We start from the raw sequence: 24,911 nt of genomic DNA, 5'->3' as shown, positions 1-24,911 counted from the left end.
ATACTGATAACAAGTTCAAACAGGTGCCATTAATACAGGTAACGAGTGAAGGACAGAGGAGCCTCTTAAAGAAGTTGTTACAAGTCTGTGAGAGCCAGAAATCTTGCTTGTTTGTATCTGACCAAATACTTATTTTCCACCATAATTTGCAAATAAATTCATTAAAAATCCTACAATGTGATTTTCTGGATTTCTTTCCCCTCATTTTGTCTGTCATAGTTGAAGTGTACCTATGATGACAATTACAGACCTCTCTCATATTTTTAAGTGGGAGAACTTGCACAATTGGTGGCTGACTAAATATTTTTTTGCCCCACTGTACATGACACTTCATATGGTCCACAGCAGTGGTTCCCAACTTGTTTTGGTTACTGTACCACCAACAGAATTTTGCCCTTGCTGGAGTGCCCCTGAAGTACCCCCCCATGTACATTTTACCAGTAGGGCTATGGTCTCATGAGGCTTCTTTGGTACCCCTTGTGGATTGGGAACCACTGGTCTAGAAAGAGCATACAGGAGAAATGTTGTAGAATTGTCTGCTCTGCACTAACAAAGATTATATAGTGTCTGTCTGTCTGTCTGTCTGTCTGTCTGTCTGTCTGTCTGTCTGTCTGTCTAAATCTGCTTCTACTGTCTGTCTGTCTTTCTGTCTAAATCTGCTTCTACTGTCTGTCTGTCTGTCTGTCTAAATCTGCTTCTACTGTCTGTCTGTCTGTCTGTCTGTCTGTCTGTCTGTCTAAATCTGCTTCTACTGTCTGTCTGTCTGTCTGTCTGTCTGTCTGTCTGTCTGTCTGTCTAAATCTGCTTCTACTGTCTGTCTGTCTGTCTGTCTGTCTGTCTGTCTGTCTGTCTGTCTAAATCTGCTTCTACTGTCTGTCTGTCTGTCTGTCTGTCTGTCTGTCTGTCTGTCTGTCTAAATCTGCTTCTACTGTCTGTCTGTCTGTCTGTCTGTCTAAATCTGCTTCTACTGTCTGTCTGTCTGTCTGTCTAAATCTGCTTCTACTGTCTGTCTGTCTGTCTGTCTGTCTGTCTAAATCTGCTTCTACTGTCTGTCTGTCTGTCTGTCTGTCTAAATCTGCTTCTACTGTCTGTCTGTCTGTCTAAATCTGCTTCTACTGTCTGTCTGTCTGTCTAAATCTGCTTCTACTGTCTGTCTGTCTGTCTGTCTGTCTGTCTGTCTGTCTGTCTAAATCTGCTTCTACTGTCTGTCTGTCTGTCTGTCTAAATCTGCTTCTACTGTCTGTCTGTCTGTCTGTCTAAATCTGCTTCTACTGTCTGTCTGTCTGTCTGTCTGTCTGTCTGTCTGTCTGTCTGTCTGTCTGTCTAAATCTGCTTCTACTGTCTGTCTGTCTGTCTGTCTGTCTGTCTGTCTGTCTGTCTGTCTAAATCTGCTTCTACTGTCTGTCTGTCTGTCTGTCTGTCTGTCTGTCTGTCTGTCTAAATCTGCTTCTACTGTCTGTCTGTCTGTCTGTCTAAATCTGCTTCTACTGTCTGTCTGTCTGTCTGTCTAAATCTGCTTCTACTGTCTGTCTGTCTGTCTGTCTGTCTGTCTGTCTGTCTGTCTAAATCTGCTTCTACTGTCTGTCTGTCTGTCTGTCTGTCTAAATCTGCTTCTACTGTCTGTCTGTCTGTCTAAATCTGCTTCTACTGTCTGTCTGTCTGTCTAAATCTGCTTCTACTGTCTGTCTGTCTGTCTAAATCTGCTTCTACTGTCTGTCTGTCTGTCTGTCTGTCTAAATCTGCTTCTACTGTCTGTCTGTCTGTCTGTCTGTCTGTCTGTCTGTCTGTCTGTATGTCTGTATGTCTGTCTGTCTGTCTAAATCTGCTTCTACTGTCTGTCTGTCTGTCTGTCTGTCTGTCTGTCTAAATCTGCTTCTACTGTCTGTCTGTCTGTCTGTCTGTCTGTCTAAATCTGCTTCTACTGTCTGTCTGTCTGTCTGTCTGTCTGTCTGTCTAAATCTGCTTCTACTGTCTGTCTGTCTGTCTGTCTGTCTGTCTGTCTGTCTGTCTGTCTGTCTAAATCTGCTTCTTCTGTCTGTCTGTCTGTCTAAATCTGCTTCTACTGTCTGTCTGTCTGTCTGTCTAAATCTGCTTCTACTGTCTGTCTGTCTGTCTGTCTGTCTGTCTGTCTGTCTGTCTAAATCTGCTTCGTCTGTCTGTCTGTCTGTCTGTCTGTCTGTCTGTCTAAATCTGCTTCTACTGTCTGTCTGTCTGTCTGTCTGTCTGTCTAAATCTGCTTCTTCTGTCTGTCTGTCTGTCTGTCTAAATCTGCTTCTACTGTCTGTCTGTCTGTCTGTCTAGATCTGCTTCTACTGTCTGTCTGTCTGTCTGTCTGTCTGTCTGTCTGTCTGTCTGTCTAAATCTGCTTCGACTGTCTGTCTGTCTGTCTGTCTGTTTGTCTGTCTAAATCTGCTTCGACTGTCTGTCTGTCTGTCTGTCTGTCTAAATCTGCTTCTTCTGTCTGTCTGTCTGTCTAAATCTGCTTCTACTGTCTGTCTGTCTGTCTAAATCTGCTTCTACTGTCTGTCTGTCTGTCTGTCTGTCTGTCTGTCTAAATCTGCTTCGACTGTCTGTCTGTCTGTCTGTCTGTCTGTCTAAATCTGCTTCTTCTGTCTGTCTGTCTGTCTAAATCTGCTTCTACTGTCTGTCTGTCTGTCTGTCTAAATCTGCTTCTACTGTCTGTCTGTCTGTCTGTCTGTCTGTCTGTCTGTCTAAATCTGCTTCTACTGTCTGTCTGTCTGTCTGTCTGTCTGTCTGTCTGTCTGTCTAAATCTGCTTCTACTGTCTGTCTGTCTGTCTAAATCTGCTTCTACTGTCTGTCTGTCTGTCTGTCTGTCTGTCTGTCTGTCTGTCTGTCTACATCTGCTTCTACTGTCTGTCTGTCTGTCTGTCTGTCTGTCTAAATCTGCTTCTACTGTCTGTCTGTCTGTCTAAATCTGCTTCTACTGTCTGTCTGTCTGTCTAAATCTGCTTCTACTGTCTGTCTGTCTGTCTGTCTAAATCTGCTTCTACTGTCTGTCTGTCTGTCTGTCTGTCTGTCTGTCTAAATCTGCTTCTACTGTCTGTCTGTCTGTCTGTCTAAATCTGCTTCTACTGTCTGTCTGTCTGTCTAAATCTGCTTCTACTGTCTGTCTGTCTGTCTGTCTAAATCTGCTTCTACTGTCTGTCTGTCTGTCTGTCTGTCTAAATCTGCTTCTACTGTCTGTCTGTCTGTCTGTCTGTCTGTCTAAATCTGCTTCTACTGTCTGTCTGTCTGTCTGTCTGTCTGTCTGTCTGTCTGTCTGTCTAAATCGGCTTCTACTGTCTGTCTGTCTGTCTGTCTGTCTGTCTGTCTGTCTAAATCTGCTTCTACTGTCTGTCTGTCTGTCTGTCTGTCTGTCTGTCTAAATCTGCTTCTACTGTCTGTCTGTCTGTCTGTCTGTCTGTCTGTCTGTCTAAATCTGCTTCTACTGTCTGTCTGTCTGTCTAAATCTGCTTCTACTGTCTGTCTGTCTGTCTGTCTGTCTAAATCTGCTTCTACTGTCTGTCTGTCTGTCTGTCTGTCTGTCTGTCTGTCTAAATCTGCTTCGTCTGTCTGTCTGTCTGTCTGTCTGTCTGTCTGTCTGTCTGTCTGTCTAAATCTGCTTCTACTGTCTGTCTGTCTGTCTGTCTAAATCTGCTTCTACTGTCTGTCTGTCTGTCTGTCTGTCTGTCTGTCTGTCTGTCTGTCTGTCTAAATCTGCTTCTACTGTCTGTCTGTCTGTCTGTCTAAATCTGCTTCTACTGTCTGTCTGTCTGTCTGTCTGTCTGTCTGTCTGTCTGTCTGTCTGTCTAAATCTGCTTCTACTGTCTGTCTGTCTGTCTGTCTGTCTGTCTGTCTAAATCTGCTTCTACTGTCTGTCTGTCTGTCTGTCTAAATCTGCTTCTTCTGTCTGTCTAAATCTGCTTCTACTGTCTGTCTGTCTGTCTAAATCTGCTTCTACTGTCTGTCTGTCTGTCTGTCTGTCTGTCTGTCTGTCTGTCTGTCTGTCTAAATCTGCTTCGTCTGTCTGTCTGTCTGTCTGTCTGTCTGTCTGTCTGTCTGTCTGTCTGTCTAAATCTGCTTCTACTGTCTGTCTGTCTGTCTGTCTGTCTGTCTGTCTGTCTGTCTGTCTGTCTAAATCTGCTTCTACTGTCTGTCTGTCTGTCTAAATCTGCTTCTACTGTCTGTCTGTCTGTCTGTCTGTCTGTCTGTCTGTCTGTCTGTCTGTCTGTCTGTCTGTCTAAATCTGCTTCTACTGTCTGTCTGTCTAAATCTGCTTCTACTGTCTGTCTGTCTGTCTGTCTGTCTGTCTGTCTGTCTAAATCTGCTTCTACTGTCTGTCTGTCTGTCTGTCTAAATCTGCTTCTATCTTTGTCTGCTTGTTCAGTTCCTCGGTAGAGGAGCGGGCAGACAGAGCTGAGGAGGTCAGCTGTGCTGTAGTCTTCTGCTCTGTGCTCTGTTAAAAGGGTTGGGGGTAGGCAGGGGGGAAATCGATGCCTTTGTGTAATGTATCAAAGACATGGGCACTGCATGGGTCTGTTAAGACATCAGTCATTTGCCGCTTGCGCGGGGGGGGGTGGCTGCTGAGCTCACCATAAGGGGATGTCACCACTGCAGTGTGTGTGTGCTGCTGCTGCTCTGTGTTCTGTCACAAGCACAGAACCAGACACACCATCAATCCTGCATTGATTAGCAAACCGTAGTGTTGATTAGCTGTCATTTATTTGTGCTAAAGTAAGTTTGAGTTTAAAGCTGAGTCTGTGGATGTTGATTGTATATTTATTTCTTTGTTTGTTCAGGACCCAGAGCCTCATTCAGCTCCAGTAGCCCAGAGGACATGGAGCGGGTGTGTGACACGTTCAGCAGGAGGATCCTACCAGCCTTAGATTTTATTAAGTGCACCAAACTAGCTGTGGGTATACGTTTACATGCTTTGAGTGGAGGAAAACAAAGCAACCATAATTGACAGAAAGATAGGTCATATTTGGTCCTTAAGCGCTACTAAAAAGAGTGATGATGTACTGGTAAACACTCCTGATAGCAACAAAAGGTGCTGGGCGTCACTGTTTATTTAACTATGCAAGTAAGTTAAGAAGAAATTCTTATTTTCAATGACAGCCTAAGAACAGTGGGTTAACTGCCTTGTTCAGGGGAAGAACAACAGATTTTTACCTTGTCAGCTCGGGTATTCAATCTTGCAACCTATCGGTTACTAGTCCAACGCTCTAACCACTAGGCTAGCTGACTCCTCACTGTGCTGGAACACTGTGCACCACGTGTGTTATCTGTCAATTACCCTCTCTTCTTGTTAAGAACAGGCAGGACGGTGTGAAGGTCATCACGCCTTGGTCGTGGGTAGGTTGATATGGACTCATTTCCCGGTGACTTGGTAAGAGACGGCAGCAGCATTAACAGACGGCTAGGCAGCAGCGTTACCAGACGGCTAGGCAGCAGCGTTAAAAGACGGCTAGGCAGCAGCGTTAACAGACGGCTAGGCAGCAGCGTTAAGAGACGGCTAGGCAGCAGCGTTAAGAGACGGCAAGGCAGCAGCGTTAAGAGACGGCTAGGCAGCAGCGTTAAGAGACGGCTAGGCAGCAGCGTTAAGAGACGGCTAGGCAGCAGCGTTAAGAGACGGCTAGGCAGCAGCGTTACCAGACGGCTAGGCAGCAGCGTTAAGAGACGGCTAGGCAGCAGCGTTAAGAGACGGCTAGGCAGCAGCGTTAAGAGACGGCTAGGCAGCAGCGTTACCAGACGGCAGGCAGCAGCGTTACCAGACGGCTAGGCAGCAGCGTTAAGAGACGGCTAGGCAGCAGCGTTAAGAGACGGCTAGGCAGCAGCGTTAAGAGACGGCTAGGCAGCAGCGTTAAGAGACGGCAAGGCAGCAGCGTTAAGAGACGGCTAGGCAGCAGCGTTAAGAGACGGCTAGGCAGCAGCGTTACCAGACGGCTAGGCAGCAGCGTTAAGAGACGGCTAGGCAGCAGCGTTAAGAGACGGCTAGGCAGCAGCGTTAAGAGACGGCTAGGCAGCAGCGTTACCAGACGGCTAGGCAGCAGCGTTACCAGACGGCTAGGCAGCAGCGTTAAGAGACGGCTAGGCAGCAGCGTTAAGAGACGGCTAGGCAGCAGCGTTAAGAGACGGCAAGGCAGCAGCGTTAAGAGACGGCAAGGCAGCAGCGTTAAGAGACGGCTAGGCAGCAGCGTTAAGAGACGGCAAGGCAGCAGCGTTAAGAGACGGCAAGGCAGCAGCGTTAAGAGACGGCTAGGCAGCAGCGTTAAGAGACGGCAAGGCAGCAGCGTTAAGAGACGGCAAGGCAGCAGCGTTAAGAGACGGCTAGGCAGCAGCGTTAACAGACGGCTAGGCAGCAGCGTTAAGAGACGGCTAGGCAGCAGCGTTAAGAGACGGCTAGGCAGCAGCGTTAAGAGACGGCTAGGCAGCAGCGTTAAGAGACGGCTAGGCAGCAGCGTTAAGAGACGGCAAGGCAGCAGCGTTAACAGACGGCTAGGCAGCAGCGTTAAGAGACGGCTAGGCAGCAGCGTTACCAGACGGCTAGGCAGCAGCGTTAAGAGACGGCTAGGCAGCAGCGTTAAGAGACGGCTAGGCAGCAGCGTTAAGAGACGGCTAGGCAGCAGCGTTACCAGACGGCTAGGCAGCAGCGTTACCAGACGGCTAGGCAGCAGCGTTACCAGACGGCTAGGCAGCAGCGTTACCAGACGGCTAGGCAGCAGCGTTACCAGACGGCTAGGCAGCAGCGTTAAGAGACGGCTAGGCAGCAGCGTTAAGAGACGGCTAGGCAGCAGCGTTAAGAGACGGCTAGGCAGCAGCGTTAAGAGACGGCAAGGCAGCAGCGTTAAGAGACGGCTAGGCAGCAGCGTTAAGAGACGGCAGGCAGCAGCGTTAAGAGACGGCTAGGCAGCAGCGTTAAGAGACGGCTAGGCAGCAGCGTTAAGAGACGGCTAGGCAGCAGCGTTAAGAGACGGCTAGGCAGCAGCGTTAAGAGACGGCTAGGCAGCAGCGTTACCAGACGGCTAGGCAGCAGCGTTAAGAGACGGCTAGGCAGCAGCGTTAAGAGACGGCTAGGCAGCAGCGTTAAGAGACGGCTAGGCAGCAGCGTTACCAGACGGCTAGGCAGCAGCGTTACCAGACGGCTAGGCAGCAGCGTTAAGAGACGGCTAGGCAGCAGCGTTACCAGACGGCTAGGCAGCAGCGTTACCAGACGGCTAGGCAGCAGCGTTACCAGACGGCTAGGCAGCAGCGTTAAGAGGCAGCAGCGTTAAGAGACGGCTAGGCAGCAGCGTTAAGAGACGGCTAGGCAGCAGCAGGCAGCAGCGTTAAGAGACGGCTAGGCAGCAGCGTTAAGAGACGGCAAGGCAGCAGCGTTAGAGACGGCAGGCAGCAGCGTTAAGAGACGGCTAGGCAGCAGCGTTAAGAGACGGCTAGGCAGCAGCGTTAAGAGACGGCAAGGCAGCAGCGTTAAGAGACGGCTAGGCAGCAGCGTTAACAGACGGCTAGGCAGCAGCGTTACCAGACGGCAGGGCAGCAGCGTTAAGAGACGGCTAGGCAGCAGCGTTACCAGACGGCTAGGCAGCAGCGTTAAGAGACGGCTAGGCAGCAGCGTTAAGAGACGGCTAGGCAGCAGCGTTAAGAGACGGCTAGGCAGCAGCGTTAAGAGACGGCTAGGCAGCAGCGTTACCAGACGGCTAGGCAGCAGCGTTACGAGACGGCTAGGCAGCAGCGTTACCAGACGGCTAGGCAGCAGCGTTACCAGACGGCTAGGCAGCAGCGTTAAGAGACGGCTAGGCAGCAGCGTTAAGACGGCAAGGCAGCAGCGTTAAGAGACGGCAAGGCAGCAGCGTTAAGAGACGGCAAGGCAGCAGCGTTAAGAGACGGCAGGCAGCAGCGTTAAGAGACGGCAAGGCAGCAGCGTTAAGAGACGGCAAGGCAGCAGCGTTAAGAGACGGCTAGGCAGCAGCGTTAAGAGACGGCAAGGCAGCAGCGTTAAGAGACGGCAAGGCAGCAGCGTTAAGAGACGGCAAGGCAGCAGCGTTAAGAGACGGCTAGGCAGCAGCGTTAGACGTTAGGCAGCAGCGTTAAGAGACGGCTAGGCAGCAGCGTTAAGAGACGGCTAGGCAGCAGCGTTACCAGACGGCTAGGCAGCAGCGTTACCAGACGGCTAGGCAGCAGCGTTACCAGACGGCTAGGCAGCAGCGTTACCAGACGGCTAGGCAGCAGCGTTACCAGACGGCTAGGCAAGCGTTACCAGACGGCTAGGCAGCAGCGTTAAGAGACGGCTAGGCAGCAGCGTTAAGAGACGGCTAGGCAGCAGCGTTAAGAGACGGCTAGGCAGCAGCGTTACCAGACGGCTAGGCAGCAGCGTTAAGAGACGGCTAGGCAGCAGCGTTAAGAGACGGCAAGGCAGCAGCGTTAAGAGACGGCAAGGCAGCAGCGTTAAGAGACGGCTAGGCAGCAGCGTTAAGAGACGGCTAGGCAGCAGCGTTAAGAGACGGCAAGGCAGCAGCGTTAAGAGACGGCTAGGCAGCAGCGTTAAGAGACGGCTAGGCAGCAGCGTTAAGAGACGGCTAGGCAGCAGCGTTAACAGACGGCTAGGCAGCAGCGTTACCAGACGGCAAGGCAGCAGCGTTACCAGACGGCTAGGCAGCAGCGTTACCAGACGGCTAGGCAGCAGCGTTACCAGACGGCTAGGCAGCAGCGTTAAGAGACGGCTAGGCAGCAGCGTTAAGAGACGGCTAGGCAGCAGCGTTACCAGACGGCTAGGCAGCAGCGTTACCAGACGGCTAGGCAGCAGCGTTACCAGACGGCTAGGCAGCAGCGTTAAGAGACGGCTAGGCAGCAGCGTTAAGAGACGGCTAGGCAGCAGCGTTACCAGACGGCTAGGCAGCAGCGTTACCAGACGGCTAGGCAGCAGCGTTACCAGACGGCTAGGCAGCACTGGTAAGAGCCTATTAAGTCAGAACTGTGTCATATTTAAGCAACGTTTGTTCAGATGCATCACAGTAACTGTATCTTAATTTCAAACGCTTTCTCTCGTATTTTGTACCATGATAAGAGTTCACACATAGTTTGACATTTTAATGTGGCAGTACCCACTTATTTCCTAAAATCCCTGGAATTGGTGGAGTAAGAAAATGTTCTGTAATCAAGCAACAATGGTAATTTATTTTAGCTCGTTGTCAGGACATAATGTGGATCATAATTACTACATTTTCAAAGACAACATTTCCATAATGAAGATGATTTCTAGGAGGACTGTGGTGTCCTTGATCTCTTTTGTTATTACTTTAATAATCCTTATAAAGAGGAAGACCATAGAAACATGTAAAAGGAAAGTACTGGTTATGTGGAGAGCAGAACTAAATGTACACAATGCTTATCTCTTTGAGATCTGAGAGGAACTATTGATTGTTTTTTCAAAATGATAATGTGGGGTCCTCTTATCTGCAAGAAATTAATTCACTCATAGCAGCTCTCTCTTGCTTACCTGAAGAGAACCATACACACACATACATACACACCCCTTTCTACTCACGTGTGTACTATAGCCATTAGTTGTACAGCTATTCAGTAATGAATTACGGTGTGTGTTTTGAAAGGGAATGAGCAGTAATGAATGAAGTAGCATGGCGCTTCAGAGTGGCTTGTAACAAAGACTTTGTGGGGAAGTTGTTTGCACTGTCGTTGTTGTTGTTGTTAAAATGTGCTTGTCCCTAGTAATTGGAGTGCTCATTTCTTCCAGTGCAGGCCAGGCCAGTTCCCTGATTGGTGTGCTGTGTCTCGATCCTGTCTCGGGTTTACTAAGCAGCATGTGGCCTGAGGGAGTCTCACAATTGAATTACACATACACACACGTATGCATGCACACACTTTCACTCACACACACACAGACAGGGAGACACACACAGAGAGAGAGACACACACAAAGTGAGAGAAACACACTCTCTTCCGTGGCCCCTGGCAGCATGGCTGCAGGTCAAGCGAACTCCTCGCCACCACATAGACAGCCCTGTCACCGACGAACTCGCTGTCCTCCCGCTGCTCTCAATAATTCAACTGGTTGATCACTGACCCCTTTTTTCTCTTGAAATGGACAATGCAAACTAAAGAGGAGATTTCATTTGGAGCCGCACAGCAGAGCTCTGGCTATCGAGTTCAGAAGCATCATAATTGTAATTACATCTGCATCTGTAACACCGGCTCTTTGAGATGCAGAGACACAATGGTTATTAAATTAGTCACCCTGCAGCTGAGAAGGCTCAAGGAAATCCTATAATGTTGCGATGCATCCAGACAAATGCAGCTTGAACGCCCTCCAACAATTAGTGTACAATTATTTGATGTGTGCAGCATGCATTTTGGTAGAGCCGTGAAGCGCGCAATGCTAAATTGTTTAATTTTAAAATCGGGATGGGTTTTTCACGTTTGCTGCTTTAAATGTAGTATTTTAAAATATTTGTTAATGTTAATAGGAACAGTATACTAACATATAGAGATGTAGATTAAAATATTTTACAGTAGGCACCAACAATTTTATAATTTGCATATTTTAACTAGCATTATCATACAGGCAGTAAATGCATTGTCATAGAGGTGTGGGTTAACTCATTTCAATACTGTACATAATTACAATACAAATCTAACTCTATTACTACACTGTTTGCCTTGTATTGCTCTGCTCTGTAGCATCCCAAACATTGCATGTGAAGGGTGGGAGGGAGTAGTACAAGAAAATAATTATATGAAATATTCAGGGGGAGCAAAACAAAACACATTCCTTTGTTTTTTCCCTCGTTGGGATGTTGAAAGTAAACCGAGAAGGGAGGCAGGCCAGGACAAAACAAAACCTTGAGGTCTGCGAGAGGAGGGGTAGAGGTGGGGTGTTGTCCCACAAAAAGAAAATCACAATTTTTCAACATGATTTTCAGCCTTTTGTTGCCTTGGAATAAAAGGGCCTGGGCACTTTGTCAGGTTCCAGCGGGTGGAGAAAGAACACAATGGGAGATATGCCAAAAGATATCTTCAGTGATGGATCGCTTCAGGAAGCGCCAGCTACTTAGATTAGATACCACTGGAGGAAGGACCTTTTGACACTTGTCCTTATGGAACTGTGTTAACAGCTGTCAATACTCCAAAACTCAGCAAAATGCTAATCCTGCTGACGATCTATGCTCATTTGTTGTTCAATGTTTTGTAGTAGTAGCTACCGTGTAGTGGCCAGCAATCCCCGTTTAACCACCCCACTGTTGTCGCTTGAAAATTCAAATGTATAATGAACCGGTACAGACAACTGCGCAGTGTGACAGTGACATATTGAAGTCGGAAGTTTACATACACTTAGGTTGGAGTCATTAAAACTACATTACTTGTTAACAAACTATAGTTTTGGCAAGTCTGTTAAGACATCTACTTTGTAGATGACAGAAGTAAATTTTCCAACAATTGTTTACAGACAGATTATTTCACTTATAATTCACTGTATCACAATCCCAGTGGGTTGACTGTGCCTTTAAACAGATTGGAAAATTCCAGAAAATGATGTCATGGCTTTAGAAGCTTCTGGTAGGCTAATTGACATAATTTGAGTCAATTGGAGGTGGACCTGTGGATGTATTTCAAGGCCTACCTTCAAACTAAAGTGGCTCTTTGCTTGACATCATGGGAAAATCTAAATAAATCAGCCAAGACCTCCACAAGTCTGGTTCATCCTTGGGAGGAATTTCCAAATGCCTGAAGGTACCACGTTCATCTGAACAAACAATAGTACGCAAGTATAAACACCATGGGACCATGTAGCCGTCATACCGCTCAGGAAGGAGACGCGTTCTGTCTCCTAGAGATGAACGTACTTTGGTGCGAAAAGTGCAAATCAATCCCTGAACAGCAGCAAAGGACCTTGTGGAGATGCTGGAGGAAACAGGTACACAAGTATCTATAGGCACAGTAAAACGAGTCCTATGTCGACCTAACTTGAAAGGCCGCTCAGCAAGGAAGAATCCACTGCTCCAAAACCGCCATAAAGCCAGACTACGTTTTGCAACTGCACATGGGGACAAAGATTGTACTTTTTGGAGAAATGTCCTCTGGTCTGATGAAACAAAAAATAGAACTGTTTGGCCATAATGACCATCGTTATGTTTGGAGGAAAAATGGGGAGGCTTGCAAGCCGAAGAACACCATCCCAACCGTGAAGCACGGGGGTGGCAGCATCATGATGTGGGGTTGCTTTGCTGCAGGGGGGACTGGTGTACTTCACAAAATAGATGGCATCATGAGGGAGGAACATTATGTGGATATATTGAAGCAACATCTCAAGACATCAGTCAGGAAGTCAAAGCTTGGTCGCAAATGGGTCTTCCAAATGGACAATGACCCCAAGCATACTTCCAAAGTTGTGGCAAAATGGCTTAAGGACAACAAAGTCAAGGTATTGGAGTTGCCGTCACAGAGCCGTCACAGAGCCCTGACCTGAATCCCATAGAAAATTTGTGGGCAGAACCGAAAAAGCGTGTGTGAGCAAGGACACCTACAAGCCTGATTGTTACACCAGCTCTCTCAGGAGGAATGGGCCAAAATTCAGCCAACTTGTTGGAAGCTTGTGGAAGACTACCTGACACGTTTGACCCAAGTTAAACAATTTAAAGGCAATGCTACCAAATACTAATTGAGTGTATGTAAACTTCTGACCCACGGAATGTGATGAAAGAAATAAAAGCTGAAATAAATAATTCTTTCTACTATTGACATTTCACATTCTTAAAATAAAGTGGTGATCCTAACTGACCTAAGACATGGCATTTTTACTAGGATTAAATGTCAGGAATTGTGAAAACAGGGTTTAAATGTATTTGGCTAAGGTGTATGTAAATGTCCGACTTCAGCTGTTTGAAAAATGTGTGATTAGTGATCAGCAGGGCCGAGTGAAAAGAGAGAAGGGGGTGTGGTTTACAAGTTTTATTTTTCCCATGTTTCCTTGTTCCTCACATGCTGTGTTTGTTCCAAGACAACAGGCAGGTTTTTCCCCAGGGTCTGGGCTTGTGGAGAGGCTGCAGTATGCTGGCTACCTGGGACAGATCCAACGCAGCAGTGAGCAGACCGTCATCCTCCACCAGGCACTGGCTGAGCTCGCTGTCGCCCCCTACCTGCAAGACCTCAGCCACGCAGAGACCTCACTGGTAAGCAACCAACAGTCTCTGGCCAAACTTTGAAATGCCTACCTAGTACTGACTCATTCTCTGTGCACTGACACACAACAGGACGCAGCGACCTCAACACCACTCAGTAATATCAGAGGCGGTACAGGCGTGGATAAGAGGTCTCTCCTAGGCCTGAGGTGGTGTTATCTAGGAGCACTTTAACAGCACACGGGCCAAAAAATATATATAGGATAGGAAAGAGAGCGAGAGACCTTTGCTTTCCCAGAGAGAGTAGATAACAGGGGGGAATAGGGAAACAGAATTGGAGGAGGTGGTGTATGCAAGTCTCATTCAGGTATACCGTGTGCTGTGCTGCTGAAGCTCTATAATTGCCTCTTTACTAAAATAGAGACGGTGGCTGTGATATTGCAACCAAATCTACCATGAATAGAGACCAGGAGAGAGGGGCCATGTTTGTTTAGGCAACAACAGCCATGACAGCTTCTACTGCCACAGATATTACAGTACAGTAAAGGGGTCGGCTGTCGCATACACTGGAGTCATGACGATATGACGATGTGCATCCTTTCAACAGGCAAGGAGAAAAACACATGTCCAAAATAATTATATTTCTGTCAGTGAATCAGTTTAAATACCCAGCTCTTTTAGTGGATATTTTGGCACAGTCACTCAGTACTGGGAGCTGCTCTGCCTTTAGTTAAAATATATGCTGTTTAGCAGACTCTTTTATCCCAAGCGACTTACAGTGAGTGGATACATTATACATGCGGGTGGTCCTGGGAATCGAACCCACTATTCTGGCGTTGCAAGCGCCATGCTCTACCAACTGAACTATAGAGTTCTCTTGAGTTTTCAGTGGATGTCCGGCCGGAGACCAAAAAAAAACTTTTACCAGCGAGCACTCTCTCTCAGGAAATGTAATAATTCAGAACACACGTTGTATGTTGGTCAATTGCCCCCCAGAAAAGTGTCCTGTGTCTGGAGAAATAGAAGGGGAAAAGGTGTGTGTGTGTGTGTGTGTGTGTGTGTGTGTGTGTGTGTGTGTGTGTGTGTGTGTGTGTGTGTGTGTGTGTGTGTGTGTGTGTGTGTGTGTGTGTGTGTGTGTTTTTTTACTATCCTAATGGGGAGATTTCAGCTCACCGGTCCCCACAAGGAAAAAGGTTTTTGCTTACAGTTATGCTTACGGTAAGGGTTCGGTTAAGAGTTAGTGCTGCAAATAAATGGGCTCCAAAGTGCAGCCCCATGTATATTACCTCCTCCCACGCACCTTGATGGATGCAAGCAGGTCACCCGTGATGCAAGTCGGTATTCAACATCCATCCATGTCTGAGGACGTCAGGAGATTACATGTAAAACGACCACTAGGGGCAACAGTGAGCGCTGTTACTTTCAAGTTGGTTTTGGTTTTGCTATGGCATTGTGCGCGGGTATGGTGGATGGGCATAAGCATCTGCCTCTGGTTCCAAAGGTTGCATATTTGAATTCAGTAATACAATGTTTTTTGTTGTTGTTTTAAGCCTTTCCCAAACCTTAACCCATTCGGAGTTAATGCCTAGCATTAAGAATTTGGCGTTAATGGCTAAACTTTACCTTAAACACTTAGAAATTTTACATGTGAGAAACATGGCCGAATGTTAAATTCTGATGTGAGACTGAGAGGTTGTTGGATGGACGCGTGCTGTTTGTCAATTTGTCCACATTGTCTCCCCTAGCCCACCGCTGCTGTGGAAGGCCACAGCATCCAGGCTTCTCTCCATGTAGAAAAAAGACAAGATGGCAGCCCTCATTGTATGAGGAATGAGTTGTAAAAATAATCATCCGACAAATGATTTTTTAATTAGCTTTTAAGTCTGTGTTTAGAGAAGTTATTGCTGGTGTGTGAATTGCGCTCTGATAATCTTTATCTCGGGCCCACAGCTGCAGGCTCTAATGGCAGACACCATGGACACCCTTGAAGGAAGGCGGACTGATAGAGAACGTGTGTGGAATGAAATGCAAAAGGTAAATAGAGAGAAAGGGAAAATGACAATGAGAACGAGGAGGGGACGAGGGGATGGAAATACCAACGTCTACACTGTACCCTCCAAACACACGCTTAGCATTCTCCCAACGAAATTTAAATGATGATTTGACATATCAAATCAGGAAAAAATATATATATTTTGCGTTGGGATATCCTTGTGGCACGCCTGTCACCTCTATTAAGATGAACAATGCCTGCTGAACTTTCAAATGGCATGGCTCCCAGGAGGGAAAGGCCCATTTCATTTTTCAGACCAAATTATTTTCTTTGTTAATTAGTGAGGCTTTGGCATTTCATCTCACTACGGTACGTAGTACTGCAAACAGACTTGGCTTGAGAACAAAACCCAGTGTAAAGCTACTGAGATACTGTAATGCAGATCAGTGTATAAACATCAAGTTCTGTAGGGCTGGAGCCTCGTTGGACAGATGAAAATCAAAGATAAATCACATTACAATATCCCTGATTGCATTTCCATGCTCTGTCCTGTGTGGAGTTGTTGCCTTGTGGGTATGGGAGGGGGATTGACGCAGGGCAGTGCAGTGCATCACTGGGTCAGTCTATCTCACACCCAGTGGAGCATGACTACAGCCGTTAGTGATGGGCTGTATTAATCATACACACACACACACACACACACACACACACACACACACACACACACACACACACACACACACACACACACACACGCATATCGACACATACTCACACCTTAAAAGCCCACTGCCATAGGCTGAGCCCAGCGCAGGTGGATGGGTCTTTTCACTCCCTATCTGACCCATACATTCCTATGCAGAGTCTGTCAAACTGAGCAGGAAAGGGCTGGCAAGCTGTTTCTGTTTCAATGTTTAAACATGTCATCGCTGTAATGGATACAGTAATAGTTGTAATTTTGGATATTTAACTGATTTTCACTGAAAGGTCAAGCTTTACTTACGATAACTAACATCACATTTTCTAACTCAAGACTATATTATTGGTTAGTCACCCTGAATTTATTGTGCATGTTGAATTCACATTGTAATTTACCATCATTGTAGCAGGTGTAATTTTCGCTGAGTTATCTGCACTGTGTCTAAAATCAGTTGTTAAACTAAGAGATATAAGGCTGTGGAAGAAATTGGAAGCACTGCAAGCAATGTAGGCTACCTTATCCTCCACTCAGCCATGCCATCTCTCAAGTATTTTATGTAAGGGCCATTTGTACTGTTACTGTATGCTCAAATTAGCCTGTGCTAGTATACATGCACCCATCCACTCTATAAAGTGCATAAGGTCATAAAATCTCCCATCCTCAGACCTGTAAAATCTATAATCAATGCCCGCCAGTATTTGCTTCATATATCCTGAGAGTGACAACCAACCTTTTCTCAACACAATAATTTGTTGAGTGCGGCTACTCGACGCCTAGAGAAATATTAGAGGTGGCAAGTTCATGTTCCTTTCGGCTCTCTTCAACTGGCATAAATCAGCAGGGCATTAACTAACAAATAGAAATGGCGACTTGATTATGACACAGGTCTGCATACACATTGTTTTCCTGCTTATACATTGTTTTCCTGTTTTGTTTTTGGCCAGTCATTATAAGGACATTGGCCCTTGCTGTAAATAAATGACTTAAAAATAACTGCACTTTCCCCAGTTCCGGCAGAAAGACGGCATCAATGTTTTCCGCTCCATAAAATATCTATAAGAAATGTGGAATTTACCGCAGCGCTGTAGTGTTTTACTCAAACTTCAGAATATTTCCAACCCCTCCCTGGAAAGATGGAATAGCTTAAGAGCAGTGCATCGGTGAGTGCTTGTACATGAGTCTGTGCTCAAACAACACAAAGCTAAACTACAAAGTAGTCCTGAACTGTGACTCACCACAACGTTTCATTTTTATTGATTTAGAAACTCATTTGACTTGGAACAGTGAAAAGGTCACTAAATGTTTTAAGGGCTGTATTGACTGGGCTAGTTTGAATACATTGAGTGTCAGTCAATAGGGTAACACTCCGTCACCGTAGTGATGAGGGCTGACAGGTTTGATAGACACTGACAGGTGTCATATCACAGCTCAGCTCCTTGGGCATGGCATGACAGCCTCCATAGACACACACACAAAGATACTCTAACACACAATATTTGTTGTTGTATTGTTTGTATTTTTTGTTGCATTGTGTTTGTATATCGTACATTTGTGTGACTGTTCTTGTGTATCAGTGTTTTGTTACTCCCTGGACCCCAGGAGGAGTAGCTGCTGCTTCTGCAAAAGATAATTGGCATCCAAATAAACAAATAGATAGATAGCACAGCCACCTCAGTCAGCCCTGGGCCCTCTGAAGTTGCTGCTGTTTTCATATAGAAAGTGGTGCAGATGCGGCCTGCACACCAATGGAGAGGCTAATTGTTGTTCAAATGGAGTTCCAGGTTCTAAGATGCATGGGAGGGAAGTGTGGAGAGCGTATGTAGGGTGAGAAAGTGCAGGATGTGGTTGAACCAGTCAATGTCTCAGCCCCACTTCTCCTGCTCTGAGTTTAGGTGAATCCCTAGGGTATGGCTGTGGAGTTGGGTCTCAGATCCCACTAATAGAAACAGACACCCCAGCACCACCACCTCCACCATCAGACTGTCTCCTCTGTCACTCACAACACACACATCCCTCTCTCACCCTGTCTCTTTCAGTCTCTCTATATTGTATCTCCCCTCTATCTCACTGTTTCTCTTTCAGTTTCTTTCATTCTTTTATTTCCCCCACTCTCTCTCCTTCGCTCTCACCTCAGCCTCACTTTGAGTGCTCCCTCCATCTCTCCCCGGTACTCCAAATAGGCTTTTGTAAATTCATCTCTTCATCATACATTCACTTTCATATTTCATTCCCTTTCTCCTCCTCCCTTTCTCCTGTATGAGCGCGGGCTGGGCACAGTAAATTCCCACGCCAAGCCTTCACCTCACAAATGAATGAGGGAGGTACAGGCCAAACCCTACATCTCTACCAGGTAATTACTTCCCTGGTGGGGCAGAGAGGAGAGGAGGGGTTGAGCTGCTGGGCTTGGCTCGCAACACACAATCTATATAACCTCACGCTCCTCTGGAAAATCTGTCTCCCCGTGAAAAGTGTTAGTTATTGCTTATAGCACATTGTAACTTGTTCTGTTCTCTTGTGTTTTGAATTGTTTTCTGCTCAGGTGGGGATGTTGGAGGATCTGTTGTTCCAACTGGAGGAGACCTATCTGAAGAACAAGGCTCAGAGGGCCAGTAGGAAGCAGAGGGCCGGGGTCCAGGGGGCAGAGGGGAAAGCCAGAGGAAGACCCAAAGCAGGGGTCAAAATAGAAGCCAAAGGAGGGAGTACAGTGGTGACAGACAAGGCCAAAGTCCGTCCCACTGAAACCCAGCAGGAGACCGCAGTAGCACCAATGACCTTACCAGACCCATGATCTGCAGGCCAGGACAGTGGAGGACCAAAGTCGTCGTCCTCCTCAAAATGAATGGACACCCTCCTCTCACAAAGCCTCATCTTCAGTCCCAGCATCTTTCACACCATTACTCTAGGCTGGCAGAAATAAATGGACTCTGCAGCCTTGCTTTCACTCTGATTTAGGGTCTGTTTTTAACACTCCTCCTTGTTTACTCGTTAAGATAGCGTCTCTAGCCCCACTCCTAGATGAAAGACCTAGCTGATTCAAACGTGTGGGAGTGTTCAATGTATACACATTGAGATGTTTTCATGTTTAAACTCGCTAATTTATGATTGTTCATGCAAGTTGTAATATGACAGATGGTTTGTAAACACAAGCAAATCCATATGTTTTTTTTTTGCCACTCAACCCTTAGGAGGAAAAGAAAGGTGATTCAAATAAAACAAACATGCTTCCTCCTGAAGTAGCTAGCTGGAAACAGCAGCATACACACTTTGTCTACAGTATGATGACCATGTTACTACAGTCTGGAGTATCACAGTCATTTCAATGCCAAATGTGCAGTTTGGGGATTGATCGGGCAGGGCAAAACCTTGTGAGTAAACACAATCAGTGGGGCCCTCGTCACTCACGTGCCCACGGCTGATCCATCAACTGGCCGGTCAGCACCGGCTTCCCAAAGTAGTTCCTCTGAGACAGCCAATCAGAGGCGCTCTGTGCCATCGACAGCTGCTTTCTCTCTCCTGTTATCTACTCTCTCTGGGAAAACAAAGGCTGGTCTCTCTCTTTTTCCTTACTACTGCTGAATAATCCACATTTCCCTATTTGAGGATTCATTCAACGTTCCTACTCTACAGTACAGTGTTTATCTCTTACTCTCTCATCCCACCCTCCATCTGTCTTTTGCTTCCTCCGTTTCCATTCAGATGGGTGCTTAATACCTTGGGGATTCTGTTGACACCCGAGTCGGCATAAGAAATGTTGTGATCAGCAATATGGGCATGCATTATTTTATTCTCTGAATAAATGAATGACATTTATTGAGTGGTCGGGGAGAGAAAACGTTGGCATAGGTACTCTATTGGCATCTTTAAAAGATTAGTTATGCCCGGTGCAGTTTCCATTTGGTAAACAATTATTATAATCCAAGCCTACATGCATATTTAATGAACACATTGAAGGCCATAGCCTTGTTTTTCACTTTTGTGTAAAGCTCTTTATATGAAAATGGTTAGAATGGCGATATAGGAATGCTAATGTGGTTAGTTACTTTTTGTGTTTTAATTAGTGCACTGTTTTGCAGTGTTGCCTCACTGCCTGTTGTTGCCCCACTGCCTGTTGTTGCCCCACTGCCTGTTGTTGCCCCACTGCCTGTTGTTGCCTCACTGCCTGTTGTTGCCCCACTGCCTGTTGTTGCCTCACTGTTGCTGCCTCACTGTTGCTAACACAGTTTTGTGGCACACTTGACATGGGTTCACACTGATGCCTGGTTCAGAATTGGTCAGTTGATGTCTATTAGCTGCTGGAGTTGATGTAGAGTGGAAGAGGTCATGGAGTTTACTGAGTAGAATGGAACTGTCATGGCGATGGTGTGGTCACGTTTTTCACAGTTTTTACTAATTGGTGTGCGAGCATCAAGTACCAAATGTAATTATTTGTTGTTGAATGAAGAACCACGTCTTGACAGACCAGGGCCCGGTTTCCCGATAGCGATGGAACTTATTCTTACAAGTGTTTTAGGATGCATCTTTCATATAATTTAAAACGTATATTATTAGCCCATCCAACACACCCCCTTCAGATGACAAAATAGCTTTTTCAGTTTTTACAGCTTTTTTGTTACTTGTGTGTATGTATATATGTATACACACACACACACACACACTACCATTCAAAGGTTTGGGGTCACTTAGAAATGTCCTTGTATTTGAAAGAAAAGCAAAAAAGAATTGTCCATTATAACATCAAATTGATAGAAATACAGTGTAGACATTGTTAATGTTGTAAATGACTATTGTAGCTGGAAATGGCTGATTTTTAATATCTACATAGACCCATTACCAGCAACCATCACTCCTGTGTTCCAATGGCACGTTGTGTTAGCTAATCCAAGTTTATCTTTTTAAATGGCTAATTGATCATGAGAACCCTTTTGCAATTATGTTAGTACAGCTGTGAACTGTTGTTTTGATTAAAGAAGCAATAACACTGGCCTTCTTTAGACTAGTTGAGTATCTGGAGCATCATCATTTGTGGGTTCGATTAAAGGCTCAAAATGGCCAGAAACAAATCACTTTCTTCTGAAAGTCATCAGCCTATTCTTGTTCTGAGAAAGGAAGGCTATTCCATGTGAGAAATTGCCATGAAACTGAAGATCTTGTACACAGCTGTGTACTAGACCCGTCACAGAACAGCGCAAACTGGTTCTAACCAGAATAGAGAGAGGAGTGGGAGGCCCCGGTGCACAACTGAGTAAGAGGACAAGTACATTAGACTGTAGTTTGAGAAACAGACGCCTCACAAGTCCTCAACTGGCAGCTTCATTAGATAGTACCCGCAAAACACCAGTCTCAAAGTCAACCGTTCCTCTGTCCAGTGCCTGTGTTGTTCTGCCCATAATCTTTTATTTTTATTGGCCAGTCTGAGATGTGGCTTTTTTTTTTTAAACTCTGCCTAGAACTCTGCCGACTCATCCTTGAGTCGCCTCTTCACTGTTGACATTGAGACTTGTATTTTGCGGGTACTGTTTAATGAAGCTGCCAATGAACCTGCCAGTTGAGGACTTGTGAGGTGCCTGTTTCTCAAACTAGACACTCTAATGTACTGTACTTGTCCTCTTGCACCAGCAAAGCACCATCACACCTCCTCCTCCATGCTTCACGGTGGGAAACACATGCGGAGATCATCCATTCACCAACTCAGTGTCTCATTTGGAATCAGACCAAAGCAGTGGCGGTTCTAGCTTGTATGGCTCCCTGACCGAAACTCCCCTTCGCCCCCCGGAAAAAAAAGCACCATCCTGCACTAACTGTAATTTTTTTTCCGACATTTGGAACAACAAATAATCACAACATTTAAAAATATATACAAAAATAAGACTCGTAAATATAAAAAATAAGTAACAAAGAGAAATAGAAACATTTGTGTTGACTCGGCACTCAACCCCAACACAGAATCTCAAATATATTTGGATTTGTTTAACATTTCTTTGGTTACTACATGATTCCATATGTGCTATTTCATAGTGTTGATGTCTTCACTATTATTCCACAGTATAGACAATAGTAAAAAATAAAATAAAAAATTAAACCTTGAATGAGTAGGTGTGTCCAAACATTTGACTCGATTTCATTTTAAGCATGTTTTTAATACTTGCATCAAATGCAAAGACATCGGCAACTTTATATTTGTAGTCAACTTTGTTTTGAAGTTATCAGGTCACAGAGAGGTGAATAAACCATGTGATTATATGTTTAGTGGAGATTTTCTGTCTGTAAAGTTACGTGGGAGGGCAAAATATTATCTAACGACTTCACTTAGCTGTTCTATGAGTGGTCTTGGCTGTTCTACGAGGCAGGCGTTAGATTGAGTTTTCAAGTGCAACGTAAATAACGATGCTTTTGGGAAACAGCTCAGATTTAATGATGCTCCTATGAAGGTTCTAACAATGAACTTAGTCTTAAGATGCTTTTGTGAAACTGGGCCTAGGACATTGTTGAACTTTGAATAAATTCTAATGGGTTTCATAAGATATAGGCTTCTTGCGTTTGGGGAAAGAAATGATGGAACTCATTTTAACAGACCACGGGAACTTGTCTGGAAGCACAACAGTCAATTCAAACATCAAATGGCAACCTCACTTTTTAAATGTAATTTTATTCTGGAGGTGGAAATTGTATACTGTAACGAGTGCGCTGAGAATCGGGAAGCAGGTACGGGGAGTGAGTGGTTTAATAAATAAACAAAAAAGAGTCTAACACCTGAGGAAAGAACCCAGGGAAGTGACAGATATAGGGAAGATAATCAAGGAGGCGATGGAGTCCAGGTGAGTGTCATTAGGCGCTGGTGCGCTTGACTATGGTGACAGGTGTGCGTGATAATCAGCAGCCCGATGACCTAGAGTCCGGAAAGGGAGTATACGTGACATACTGCATTTTGATGCTTGAATATTTACATGAACAGAAAGAAACACGAGGTGGGAGCAGGTTATGGATTAACCTCGGCAAAATGCAAATAAAATAATATTGGGAAGGGATTGAAAGGGTTGTAGGTTGTGCTGGCAAAGCCATCTGTTTGACAAACAAATACACAGTTGTCAGAGAGATGCAGCAGCGAGATTGGCTGACAAACTCAGGAGGGAGGCAAGCTGCTTTAGGAAGAATGGGGGATAAACAGTCTGCTTTGCACCCAGATGAGCGCCGTGGTAAACATTTCTGCCATGTTTTCTTCCATCCGTACATCTTTGGAGAGTCCTTGTGATCACATTGTGGCAAACAACATGGTTGCCGTGTAGTGAAGATGCTCAAAGTCGCTCGATTTGTGTAACCAAACAAAACACAAACCAGTGCCCCAAATCTGCCATGATCCCAGCCACAGATCACAAAGCTTCAGCTCTAACCCAATGCTGAATTATTTTGAGGAAGATTCATCTGTTCGGAAAGAGTGCAAGAGCTGCAAGGAGCAAATGTCCAGCCTCCTACAGGTGAGCATGTTTTGAGGGAAACAGAGTCTACGAGGTAAAATTACTTATCTGAGAAGGACAGAAGGTCAAACTGTGCAACAGAAGGCACACAATCGAATCTACCTTGAGCCACCTGGGCAAATCTGCAGGGATTACCACTGGCATTGAAATGACTGGCATTGAGCCTTTTGTCAATTTGATGATAACAGAGCCCCTGATTGGTGGTAGTTTGTGGACCCATATGGCATCCACAGGTGGACAACTTTACCTGCCAACCAGACTCCTCTAGAATGCCAAATCATTGTCCAGGGAGAATACCAGTGACATTGAACCAACTGCAAAACCAAGTTCTCTTTGTTTTGAAGCCATTTTAGTTAGCCACCCATGGAGTCATGGGTGGCTAACTAAAATGGCTTCAAAACAAAAAAAACTTGCCCACGACACAATATAGTGGTAGGCCTGATTACCAACAATGACGAGACAGCCTACAGGGAGGAGGTTAGAGCCCTGGCGGAGTAGGGGCAGTTAAATGAACTTTCCCTCAACGCCAACAAAACCAAGGAGCTGATGGTGGACGACAGGAGCCAGAAGAGGAAGCACGCCCCCATCCATATCAACAGGGTCACAGAGGCGAGGGTCAAAGGCTTCATGTTCCTTGGTGTGCACATCACTGAAGACCCGAAAAGACTGTTCAACAGCCATCACTAGCCAGCAATCTTCCCAGTACTCAGCCCTGCACCTTGAGACTAATGCCCCATGTACAGTCGTGGCCAAAAGTTTTGAGAATGACACAAATATACATTTTTAAAGTTTGCTTTAGATATTTTTGTCAGATGTTACTATGGAATACTGAAGTATAATTACAAGCATTTCGTAAGTGTCAATGGCTTTTATTGACAATTACCTGAAGTTGATGCAAAGAGTCAATATTTGCAGTGTTGACCCTTCTTTTTCAAGACTTCTGCAATCCGCCCTGGCATGCTGTCAATTAACTTCTGGGCCACATCCTGACTGATGGCAGCCCATTCTTGTATTATCAATGCTTGTTTGTCCACCCGCCTCTTGAGGATTGACCACAAGTTCTCAATGGGATTAAGGTCTGTGGAGTTTCCTGGCCATGGACCCAAAATATCGATGTTTTCTTCCCCGAGCCACTTAGTTATCACTTTTGCCGTATGGCCAGTAGCTCCATCATGCTCCATCATGCTGTAAAAGACATTGTCACCAAACTGTTCCTGGATGGTTGGGATGTGTTGGTACCATTCTTTATTCATGGCTGGTTTCTTAGGCAAAATTGTGAGTGAGCCCACTCCCTTGGCTGAGAAGGAACCCCACACATGAATGGTCTCAGGATGCTTTACTGTTGGCATGACACAGGACTGATGGTAGCGCTCACCTTCTCTTCTCCAGACAAGCTTTTTTCCAGATGCCCCAAACAATCGGAAAGGGGATTCATCAGAGAAAATGACTTTACCCCAGTCCTCAGCAGTCCAATCTCTGTACCTTTTGCAGAATATCAGTCTGTCCCTGATGTTTTTCCTGGAGAGAAGTGGCTTCTTTGCTGCCCTTCTTGACACCAGGCCATCCTCCAAAAGTCTTCGCCTCACTGTGCGTGCAGATGCACTCACACCTG

General features: G+C 45.7%; 1 protein-coding gene across 3 annotated transcripts in view; it reads left to right on the top strand.

Annotated features, from left to right (window-relative positions):
- LOC118391426 (spermatogenesis-associated protein 16-like) overlaps positions 1-20,810 on the top strand; it is a 57,400-nt gene extending 36,590 nt beyond the window's left edge. The window contains exons 8-11 of one of the 3 annotated variants that reach the window (XM_035782823.2): positions 4,801-4,847; positions 13,021-13,185; positions 15,085-15,168; positions 18,367-20,810. In XM_035782823.2, the coding sequence (XP_035638716.1) occupies positions 4,801-4,847; positions 13,021-13,185; positions 15,085-15,168; positions 18,367-18,615 (545 nt within the window). In that variant the 3' untranslated portion in view covers positions 18,616-20,810. Of the gene's footprint in view, positions 1-4,800; positions 4,914-13,020; positions 13,186-15,084; positions 15,169-18,366 lie in introns of all 3 variants that reach the window. The other 2 variants (XM_035782814.2, XM_035782831.2) reach the window with 2 other exon arrangements.
- Positions 20,811-24,911: the final 4,101 nt, after the last annotated feature.

Source organism: Oncorhynchus keta, chromosome 1 (genome assembly GCF_023373465.1).
Source record: "Oncorhynchus keta strain PuntledgeMale-10-30-2019 chromosome 1, Oket_V2, whole genome shotgun sequence".
NCBI classification, from domain to species: Eukaryota; Metazoa; Chordata; class Actinopteri; order Salmoniformes; family Salmonidae; genus Oncorhynchus; species Oncorhynchus keta.
The sequence above is the reverse complement of the archived record's forward strand: the minus strand, read 5'-3'. Positions and strand labels throughout refer to the sequence as shown.